This window comes from Prunus dulcis, chromosome 2 (assembly GCF_902201215.1).
Source record: "Prunus dulcis chromosome 2, ALMONDv2, whole genome shotgun sequence".
NCBI classification, from domain to species: Eukaryota; Viridiplantae; Streptophyta; class Magnoliopsida; order Rosales; family Rosaceae; genus Prunus; species Prunus dulcis.
The window spans coordinates 21,706,553-21,717,749 of record NC_047651.1 but is presented as its reverse complement, the minus strand read 5'-3'; the positions used below and the strand labels follow the sequence as shown (position 1 = coordinate 21,717,749).

Below are 11,197 nucleotides of genomic sequence, written 5' to 3'. Positions count from 1 at the left end.
AAAATTACATATTCATGCTAAGGTTCAAGGCTTCATCCTAGGAAAAGAAAATAGCATATTCATAATTGAAATCCAAGAAAATATCATTGAGAAGAAAAGAATGAAAACACCTTAAAGTTGCAAAAACCCAAAACTCAAGCAATTGCTCTCCACGTTCAAGAGCCAAAAAGAAGTCCCTCAAAATTCATGTGAGAAAGAGCTTAAATACCCCTTAAAACTTAGCTTCCAGATTGAATTAGGAGAATCTGCCCAAGATAGCTTGTTTTAAAGATAAAAATATTCTGAACACTTCTCTAGAAGGCCACGAACCCATCCGAGGTCATCTTGAGCTCCAAAAACACAATAAAAGCCCAAAACGTCACTATTCCAACACCGCGCTACTCATTTATTTTATTGCCAGAAAATAACTGCTTGGTAGAAAATTTTGAAATTTTGATACGATCAAGCTAAGTGACTCACGTACGTCCTCCAACTGGAATCACTCCAAAAGTCGTCCATTTGATTATGTTTTGCTCCAGAGAAAATCAAAAGTCCTATATTGGAAATATAATACAAAGTATCAAAATTCTTCCAAAATATACTAAGAATGAGGTTAAATATATAATATAAAATATACCCATCAGTAATTGTGAAACGTCTTCTTACATTTCATATAGGAACACTCTTATGTGAATTATAAAAATTCACCATAAATACTATTATTATCCTGCATCGTGCGAACACCATATATTTTCTATTATCTTTTCTTTTTAAAAAAAATAATATACAGACATCAGAGAATATATATACATCATGTCTCCATGCACCCTAGGTTTCAATGGATATACTGGTGGACTTTATGTCCATCTTAATTCTTCAACTTAGTCACCATGACAAAGTTAACTTTGTGTTTTCACCACCAATGCTAGTGAGTAATGATGCATTTTTTTACGGATAATGCTAGGTGGGTTTGGACTTTAGGAAAAATTATTTGGATAACTCAACGTCAACGGTAAATAAAAGACATTCTATATTCAAATTCTTATAAATCCAAAAGAAACAAATGGAATTTTCCTGATATTATATATGCATTGTGTGCATGATTACAATTTACATGTATTGGGATGTATTTTGTGCATGATTAGATGTTTGTGGAAATTACCTTAAAAGTCGATTTTGTGGGTGGAGTTGGAAAAGGAAAAGGAAAGAAAATGGAAGTTGTGGAAAGTGAACCGACCTAACAAGTAACAACCATATGTGGTTTCAAAGAACCAAAGTTGGTGGTTGAGGCTCAAATGGCCTAGTGGTAAAATAGATTCAATCCTAATCAGTTATCTCATATGAAATACAACCCCGACATCCCCATATCATCTGCTTCTTTCTCTTTCCTTCCTCCACAACCAGCCAGAGCAACGCACTAAACAACTAGAAAATATGAAAAACAATTTCATATACACCGACACCTTAACCTAGCTAATCCAGCATAATAGCACTGGAACTCCATTTCCATCTGGTTCACAAACTCCGTTTCTCTCCCCTCTGTCAACTTATGGCATATCAAAGACTCATACTTTTCTTGGTTTTTCTCCTTTTCCTCACAAACCCAGTAAAATCTCAGCTTGATGAAGAGCTCCACTTCAATGGGTTCAATGGCGTTGGCAGCAACATGAGCTTAAATGGGGTCGCAGAGATCGAGCCCAATGGCATGCTAAAGCTCACAAACGACACTCTAAGAGTCTTGGGTCACGCTTTCTATTCATCTCCAATCAAATTCAAGAACTCAACTGATGGAAAAGCTTTCTCCTTTTCCACCGCTTTTGCTTTCACTATAGTCCCAGAGTACCCCAAGCTCGGCGGCCATGGCCTCGCCTTCATAATCTCACCTTCAAAGGAGCTTCCTGGGTCTCTTCCAAGCCAGTACCTTGGTATTCTCAACGCCACAGTTGTCGGCAACTTCTCAAACCACATCTTTGCTGTTGAATTTGACACTGTGCAGGACTTCGAATTTGGCGACATCAATGACAACCATGTTGGCATCGATATAAACAGCTTGGCCTCCAACAGATCAACTCCAGCTGGGTATTTCACCAGTCAAAATTCAACAAAACAGAGCCTCAACCTCAAAAGTGGTCACGTAATCCAGGCCTGGGTGGATTACGATTCAGTGAAAAACCAAGTAACTGTTAAGCTTTCCCCTAATTCTATCAAACCCACATCTCCAATTTTAACCTTCGATGTGGATCTCTCTCCAATTTTTCAAGATTTTATGTACGTTGGCTTCTCTGCCTCAACTGGGTTGCTAGCCAGCTCGCACTATGTCTCTGGTTGGAGCTTCAAAATGAATGGAGATGCCAAATCTCTCTCTTTGGATGCTCTGCCTAAACTCCCTGGGCCCAAAAAAACACACAGAGGTGTAATTGTGGGTGTTTCTGTTTCTGCTCTTCTGGTCTTGATCTTAGGCATTGGGTTGGCTTTCTACATCATTCACAGAATCAAGAACGCTGAGGTGATTGAAGCTTGGGAGCTTGACATTGGTCCTCACAGATTCACATACCAGGAGCTGAAGCATGCCACAAGAGGCTTCAGAGACAAAGAGGTAATTGGGTTTGGTGGGTTTGGTAAAGTTTATAAGGGAACTTTGCCAAACTCAAATACCCAAGTTGCTGTTAAGAGAATATCCAATGAATCAAAACAGGGTCTTCAAGAATTTGTGTCTGAAATTGCTAGCATTGGTCGTCTTCGCCATAGAAATTTAGTTCAATTATTGGGTTGGTGTCGTAGGCGTGGTGATTTGTTGCTTGTATATGATTTTATGCCTAATGGGAGCTTGGACAAGTACCTGTTTGAAAACCCCAAAGCAATTTTGAGCTGGGAGCAGAGGTTCAGGATTGTCAAAGGTGTAGCTTCAGGGCTATTGTATTTACATGAAGGTTGGGAGCAAACTGTGATTCATAGAGACATTAAAGCAGGAAATGTGTTGTTGGATTCTGAGCTAAATGGAAGGCTTGGTGACTTTGGTCTTGCTAAGCTGTATGAGCATGGCTCAAACCCAACAACAACCAGGGTGGTTGGCACACTGGGTTACCTCGCTCCTGAGTTGACTCGGACTGGAAAACCTACTCCCAGCTCAGATGTGTTTGCTCTGGGAGCTCTTTTGCTTGAGGTGGTTTGTGGGAGGAGACCCATTGAGGCCAAAGCCATGCCTGAGGAGCTCATTTTGGTGGACTGGGTTTGGGACAAATGGAGAGATGGTACAATTCTTGATGTTGTGGACCCAAGATTGGAGGGTGAGTTTGATGAGCTTGAGGCTGTTGTGGTGCTTAAACTTGGTATAATGTGTTCCAATAATACCCCCAAGGCAAGACCTACAATGAGACAGGTGGTGAGGTACTTGGAGGGTGAGGTGGCACTGCCTGAGGTGGTTTTGTCTCCTGGGGCGTATGATGGGAGAAAGGACAGTGAGCGTGGTGCTGAGTTTGAGGATTATGTGCATTCGTATCCAACATCTTCATATTTTGAGAAGGCAAGTGCATGGTCATGTGATGATGCAGATGTTGATTTTGAAGCTGCTTCTTCAAGCTCACCTCTCTCAGTATCTGGTAGAAATGGTGCTAGCTGCCCAAGATAGTATCAATTTCCTGTCTCTGTCTCTCTCTCTCTCTCTCTCTCTCTCTCTCTCTGTCTTTCTTTTTTCTTTTGGGTTTTGTTTCTCTTTTTTGGTATAATTATAGCTATGCTAGTATTTTTTTTGTTTCCATGTAAATTTGATTATTATGACACCCATTTTGGGTTGTAAATGTTCTGGTGTACATGATGTTTCTGTTCTTTAATCTGCAGTTATAGTGAGGCTTCCTCTTTCATCTTATAGGAGTATTTACATTATTGCTTCTGTTTTTCCCATGTGAAAGACAAAATTTGTGTCTCTGTTTGAATCCACATGTGGTGTTCAAGAACATCATGTTTTAAACTTTTTTGGGTGCTCGCATGTACAGATTCATTGAATCAAAATTCCCGAAGGTTCTCTGTGGAAATATTTCTGTGTAGTTAAAGTAGTGCAGAGAAAGACCAAGTGATGCTGATAGCTACGCGAGATTAGTTTATTTAGTGTAACTAATGAAGGGTTAGTTGCAAAGAGCCAACAACCAACAGTGACTTTTTATCGTACTTAACAACCTTGCAATCAAAGTCTTGAAAAGGAAGATTCAAGTCCAAAAGGCAGCTCTTCTTCAGCTAGCAATTAGCTTATCGAACGTAACCAATTAGATTTTTGTACCCAAACAATTAGATTCTCGAACCTTAGCGATTAAATTCTCAAACCTTAGCAATTAAATTGTTGCAGTGTTTACTCTGCAAAGGGAGCTATAAACACTCTTTATCTTCCGTTTGGATAAAGGAATTGAAAATTACATAGAATTCTAAAATGACGGAATTTAGATTTCCATCATTTCAATTTTCGGCAATTGTAGATTTCAGTGTTTGGATTTATGTATGTCGAATTTTGTAAACGATAGAATTTTGTTAATGGCACTATGAAAATTGTGAAATGACACATATTTTGGTGAAAATTAAACTCGGAAATTTGATGCCTTAATTTCCAAGATTTTTTCTGCTCGTCATTTAATAAATTTCGCGCTTAAGTTGCCAAATAAGGGAATTGTCAATTTCTCCTCTTAAATTCCCGACTTTTAGCTAAATTCCGAGTTATTTTCCCTCATCCAAAAGGATATCATGAAACAAAACCAGCTTCATACTCAATTCATCTGTGATAAAAGGTGTCGCTGGATGAGGACAAGATGGGAATAAACAACAATCTAGATTTCATTTTTCTAACGGTTCGAATGTGTAAATCTACAAACAGATGAGACGTATTAGAATAAACAACATTTTAACTGCTACAACTATATGCTTCTAATTATCAGCTACAATGCACTATTCTCTAAATTGAAAACTGTCTTGGACGCTTCAAAATTTTGCCAGACACCACGTGCACATCTACTTCTCTACATCTTCCTCTGCTTGATTGCAGAGAACAAGGTGACAATTCGTAACCGTGGGTTCTTGAGATACAGAACTGCCTCATGCACAAGGTTCTAATGATTTTCTACATTGTCTTCAACATTTTCCTCTTCAGAGTCTTTCCCCCTACCAAAAATCTCATAATCGTAAAACCCTGCATATAGACCAAGATAATTAGTGTACTGTGTAATTAAGAACAAAGTTTATTCAGTATTAAGCAACTCTCCACATCCAAGTATTATAATTACCGGAGCCCAATTCCTCAGCATCATCATTTGAGGGCCCTAAAAGCATTGTGCTAGCAGAGGGTGAATCCAGTGTCATCCAATCTGAACTTCCCTGGTCCTCTAAGCACATGTCCTTCCCTGAAACCCAGTCTTCAATAATGCTAATGCTGTCAAATGATATGGGATCCATAAAATCCTGTTCAGTGTTCTTACCAACCCTGCGGGAAAAACATGTATATTATTAGCAAAAAGAAAGCAACTTTTCTCCCTTGAAATTTTCGACCACCATTCCTAAATCCATACAGGGTCAATTACTTTCTGCTTACATTTGTCTTAGTCGTAAGTTGTACTGAACAAAGACAAGGTCACTGAGACGTTGACGCTCAAGGGAGTTTCTTATGTTGTGTACTTTCTCAAAAGGAATCTGATTTTGCCTACACCCAATCGAACAGCAAGTCTGACTGAGAATACGGATTGCCAAGCGTGCCAAATTTGGGCAACCTCCTCCATATGTTGACCACCATTCAGCTAAGACAAGTATATTACAGAAAAAATTAGCTAAATGTGTGAAAGAGGTTAAAATAATATGAGAAACAGAACACTTGCAATATGTGCCTGGAAGGTTTTGCCTTGGTGTCATGGTTACACTAAATACACCCAAAAGATCAAAGAGCTTCAATCTTTACCAGGACTAAACGTAATCGAAGACTTATTAAATTTGGAAGTAAAGCACTCAGTGATCTAATACGTAAAAATGCTTATATGCTACTTGAATTGAAAAGGCAATGTCATCTCACTTAGCATGCACGAAAGCATATCGAGCAGTTTCTTCAAAAGTGCTAATAAATAAACCATTGTGAGGTAAGTCATGATACATCAGCTAGAAATAACAATCAAATCTAATACAATGGGCACTCACCAGGAAGCAGAGTGTCTCTAGCTCTAATTGCCATCTTCCTCCGAAAATCTCCAGCAGCACTCTTGTACAAATTTATCTCTTTGATGATTTTATCTTGGATTTTGGTATCAGGAACCAATCTCTCTATGCAATCAAACATCCCTGAGAGGATATCATTATGCATATCTCCTTCAATACTGTAAAATATTTTGGGGTTAAGGTAGAAGCCTGCAGCATGAAGAGGAAAATGCCACTGCTGTTCCCATCTTTGATCTATAATGTTCCAATATACCATGTACTCCTCCCTCTTAACGAGTTCTTTTTTAATTGTTTCTTTTGCTCGATACATTCCAGCATAAATATATCCCATCGCAGGCCTCTTCTCACTACCAACCATTCTCAAAACTCGCAAGAGGGGATTTGTCAGACGAACAATCAGGACGCATGAGGACCAAAATGACTGATTGCTAATAAGATCTAACATCTCCAATCCCTCCGGTTCCTTTGAGTATGGGGAGTCCATCCACTCCTGTGAAGTAACCATGACCTGCAAACAGTGTTTCAGATCAACCAGTCGTTTTAATGTTGTAAAGTTTGTAGCATAGCGAGTAACTCCTGGTTCTACTATGTCATTCCCAAAAGTAGACCTTCTAACCATATTCAACACTACACTATGATTGTACACAAACTTTGTAAGAGATCTAGCTTGTTTGATTACTGCATTTATCCACTCAATGCTACCAAAATCCTCAAGTATTAAATCTAGGCACCGAGCTGCACATGGATTCCAATATAGAGTAGGGAAAGTATCAGTCAGCCTTCTCCCTGCAACCATATATTGCTCTTCGTTACTCGTAATCACTTGCAGCACATCTTTTACTCCAACATCTTCTACCACTCTCCTAAGCAATCCGTAAAGAGCATCGGAGGAATTTATAATGTCTGATGCATCCACGGATTCCAAAAATACTGTTCCTTCAGGACAGTACACCAAAAAACTTAGCAAAACCTTACCTGACTCCGTGTTCCACTGATCAACCAAAACTGAACAACCAGTTCTTCCCCACATGGCCCTATATTTATCAGTATTATTCCTCACTTCGTCAACCGAATTCTTCAATATCCAACTTCGAAGATCATGGTACGTGGGAGGCTCAACCACGGAACCTCCTGAAGCAATTGCATCAATCATCGGTTGGAAATAAGCAGAGTTTGCCGCATCTGGAGGTGCCCCAATATCATACAAAAACCGTCCAATTGCCTCGTGAACATAATTGTTCACTTTTCTAGAACCTAATGCAGCACTATTAGTAACACCAAAAGCACCATGGCCTGAGAAAGAATGTTTACCTCTCCCCCTTTTCCTTCTATCCAGACTCCTCTCACTTGTCATGCCCTCTTGATTCACTAACAACTCCAAATTGGGTTCAAGCGTCACGGGAGCTCCAATCAACTGAATCCCATTACTCACATCACTGTGAAGGGCAAGTGAGTCTACCTCACCATGAGGTGATGGAGTAATATTAGTAATCTCTTCATCAAGCTTTTGCCTATTTCTCTTCTTCACCACAACCCCATCTAAACTCTGTTGCATTAAAGCCCGAACATCGGGTGGAACCAGTAGACAAGTAGATGCATTACCCTTCTGACCAGCAAGGTGTTCTTTAATCCTATGAATCCCACCACCCTTAAACAATTTGCTACAATATATACACTTGAGTTGAACCCTCTCCCCATTCTTGAACATTTGACAATGTTTCCATGCAGGGTCGTGTTTTTGTGATGTAATCGGTACAGGCTCCATTACCAGACCCGAAGCCATATCCACAACCTCCAAAAACTCAACTTATTTGCAAAAAAGGCCAAAACCCATTACAACAAGACAATCACTTTCTTCTTCAATTCAAAGTTAAACCAAGTAATTCAACAGAAACCCATCAATCCCAGCATCAATATGGTGCATATACTTCACTCAATAAAATTAAACACATAAAAATTGAGGTTGAGAGAGGAAAAAGAGAGAGCTTACTTGTTTATGGTTCTTTGAATACTTCTGATAAACAGAGAGAAGTCTATTTGGGAAACAGAACCGAGTTGGGGTGGTTAAAATGGGGATTATAAACCGTGGGTGAGCGACCGGATGGACCGGTTAGGGTTTGGGCTCAACCGCTTATACTGACCATTATTTCTTTATTTATATTGGGCTTAACGGTTGATGATCTGGTCAGAGTGACATTCGTTTAAACGGTTTTGGAAAACGAGAAACCGAACCTTCCGGTTTCCTCGCTAACGAGCCGTGACTCAACTTGAAACTCGGACAGGCCGGCGCCCGGCAAAATCAAATGAACCGGCGATTCGCGGTAGTTACACTTCAGGTCTGGGTCTGGTTTCTTTTTCGGTCTGTCTTAAACTTTAAAATTCAATTTCTTGTTTCTAAAAACATATAAAGGTTCTTTTAATTAAGTATATAAAAAGCTTCTTCGATTGGATTCAGAGGCTATGGCATTTTATTGTTTTGGAGGAAGGTTTTTTTTTCTTCAGACACAAATGATTATCCTTCAAAAAAATTTAACTAGCTGAATAATTTACCAAAAAGAAACCCACATTTTCTATTTAAATATAGTTTCAACAGACCAATGTTTCTACTTGAATTTACCTATAAAAATAGAATTTTGACAGATAATTTGTATGATGAAAGTGACAGACACATAAAGACATTTTTATAATGAAAGTGATAGACGCATAAAATCGTATACATCCATCATAATACTTGACACATGTATGTGTTTTTTTAGAAGAGAATTTTATTCATAAGCCAAAACGGCATACAAAGACTTACACATGTATGTTACTAGCTAAGGAAATGATATAAAATGTGAGTGTGCATCAACCTACAACCTTCAAAGTCTAATGGACATTAACGGATGAAGATTAATAATTGTAGGTGAAAATGAGATTTAACATTGAAGCTGCAAATCCATTGGTAAATTTGAGGTTTGCTCCATACCACTTGCATCTTTGGAAAATCTAAAAAGTAAAGTCTTTCATTAATTTTTAATATAGATCCAATCCACAACAAAATTGCTATTATAATGGGACTGTGGTAGCAATAAGAAAAAGGGATGGAATCTTATGATGAAAGTGGGACTAAAGTGAGAGGCATCATGGGGTACTTTGAAATTTGAATTACTTCTCTTTTGTTTGAATTCTATATCTAAAGAAGTTTTTTAAAAAAAAAAATTATTTATAACGGGAATAATACTGTTTTGCTATTCACGGCCAATAACATAATAATATGTGGAAAAGTTATTCTACGTGTCATTGCTTTACATGATAGTTTCTCCCCTAAAGAAGAATAATAAAAAACCATCTTGGGCATGCCTCTTTGCACTGCAACAAATTAGATAATCCAAGAGGATTATAGAGTAAAACCGGGAAAAAAAAAACAGAGAGAGAGGACATGCAAATGAAAGTTAAACCCTAAACTTGAGCTTAGGGTTTACTTTGCCTAATGTCTGTGATGTAGGAAGCTGTCAATCCAAACTTGAGCTTTTACTTGTAAGTGGGTTCCTTGTAGTTTTTAAAATGAGTGTTTAAAAAGTAGCCTATATCTTTTCTGCAAACTTTGTATAAATATAAATTTACGAGTCTTGAACTTTGCAAACCGTTATTACATGTGCAGTTGTTCTTAAAGTTACCACTCCTTCCATGTTGGCGACAAAGCAGGAAATTCCTTTTCTCTTTTTTCCACACGTAGTAGAATCATAAACACACAGAGAAATAGCAGCACATCCCAGCCATCTCCATCATTCATATCAATTTCAGATGCCAATCTCACAAGTCTTCATCTTCCTCTGCTTTCTCATCTCCCTGTCCTTCACAGGTACTCCCTCTTTTTCACTCATAGAATCTGTGGTTTTCTAAGACTTAGATTAACAACATTTATATCTCTGTTGCAGATGGAACTCAACTTATTATAGTGAACAACTGCAAGGAGAGCATATGGCCCGGGATCCTTGGCACTGCAGGCTACCCAACTCCTCAAAGCGGCGGCTTCCATCTCCACAGCGGGGAACAGCAAGTCCTTGACGTGCCAGAAAACTGGTCAGGAAGACTATGGGGCAGGCAAGGCTGCTGCTTTGATGAACAAACGGGAAAAGGCTCATGCCAAACAGGGGATTGCGCCGGGCTCTTACAATGCAGGGGACTTGGTGGAGTGCCTCCAGCCACACTAGTTGAAATGACACTTGGGACCTCCAAATCAGACTTGCATTACTATGATGTGAGTTTGGTTGATGGGTTCAACGTTCCGGTTTCGATGAGGCCAATAGGTGGTAGGATGGGGTGTGGGGTTGCTGCTTGTGAGGCTGACTTGAATGTTTGCTGCCCATCTGCATTGGTGGTTATGAAACAAGGGAAGGTTGTAGGCTGCAAGAGCGCTTGTTTGGCTGCAAATTCAGACAGGTATTGCTGCAGAGGGGAGTTTGCAGATCCAAAGAGTTGCAAGCCAACTGTTTTTGGTTATCTTTTTAAGGCTATTTGTCCCAGGGCTTATAGTTATGCCTTTGATGATTGTACAGGGCTCAAGACTTGTAAAGCTCCTCGCTATGTCATTACATTTTGCCCTCCTAACTATGGATGATCTATTTGAGCAGAGACCATGCCCAAGGCAAAATGCTGGGTAATTTGGGGGTTCTTTTGTATTGTTGGCAACTTGGCACTAAATTTTGGTGCTATGTATCACTGGGTTTTTTGGTACAATGGTTCCAGTTTTCCTCTTTTTTCCACTTTTTTTTTTTTTTTTGGGTTGCAGTTTCTTTCCAGTTTAATTCAAAGATTCAACTAAAGAAAAAAAGTAAACTCAAAGTTATACAAGCCTAGTATTTTAGGGAAAAAGAACAGGTCCTGTTGCCCCTCATTGAGCCTCAATTAAAGCCTTTGGGAGAAGAGAGATTAAGCCCAAGAATAATTCATAATGCCATTTCAGGCAGGAGGAACAATCACAAATTGGAGCTTCAAAACCCCAAGTTTGGCCTCAAACATAACAAATTTGCCATGAAATTTTCTTTCCTTCCAA

At 39.0% G+C, this 11,197-nt stretch overlaps 3 protein-coding genes across 4 annotated transcripts; 2 read left to right on the top strand and 1 right to left on the bottom strand.

Moving 5' to 3' along the window:
* Positions 1–1,274: 1,274 nt before the first annotated feature.
* LOC117620113 (L-type lectin-domain containing receptor kinase S.4) lies at positions 1,275–3,842 on the top strand. The gene has a single exon (XM_034350224.1). The coding sequence runs from the start codon at positions 1,529–1,531 to the stop codon at positions 3,605–3,607; it is 2,079 nt and encodes a 692-aa protein (XP_034206115.1). The 5' UTR covers positions 1,275–1,528; the 3' UTR covers positions 3,608–3,842.
* A 931-nt stretch (positions 3,843–4,773) lies between these two features.
* LOC117617079 lies at positions 4,774–8,269 on the bottom strand. The gene is made up of 4 exons (XM_034346329.1): positions 6,142–8,269; positions 5,549–5,750; positions 5,244–5,440; positions 4,774–5,149 (listed from the first exon to the last, which is right to left on the bottom strand). The coding sequence occupies exons 1-4, from the start codon at positions 7,940–7,942 to the stop codon at positions 5,070–5,072; spliced, it is 2,280 nt and encodes a 759-aa protein (XP_034202220.1). The 5' UTR covers positions 7,943–8,269; the 3' UTR covers positions 4,774–5,069.
* A 1,635-nt stretch (positions 8,270–9,904) lies between these two features.
* LOC117619664 (thaumatin-like protein) lies at positions 9,905–10,907 on the top strand. 2 transcript variants are annotated; one of them, XM_034349663.1, is made up of 3 exons: positions 9,905–10,003; positions 10,080–10,584; positions 10,701–10,772. In XM_034349663.1, the coding sequence occupies exons 1-3, from the start codon at positions 9,946–9,948 to the stop codon at positions 10,714–10,716; spliced, it is 579 nt and encodes a 192-aa protein (XP_034205554.1). In that variant the 5' UTR covers positions 9,905–9,945; the 3' UTR covers positions 10,717–10,772. The 2 variants fall into 2 exon arrangements, with proteins under 2 accessions (XP_034205554.1, XP_034205553.1); XM_034349662.1 differs by having other exon boundaries at positions 10,080–10,907.
* The last annotated feature ends 290 nt before the right edge of the window (positions 10,908–11,197 follow it).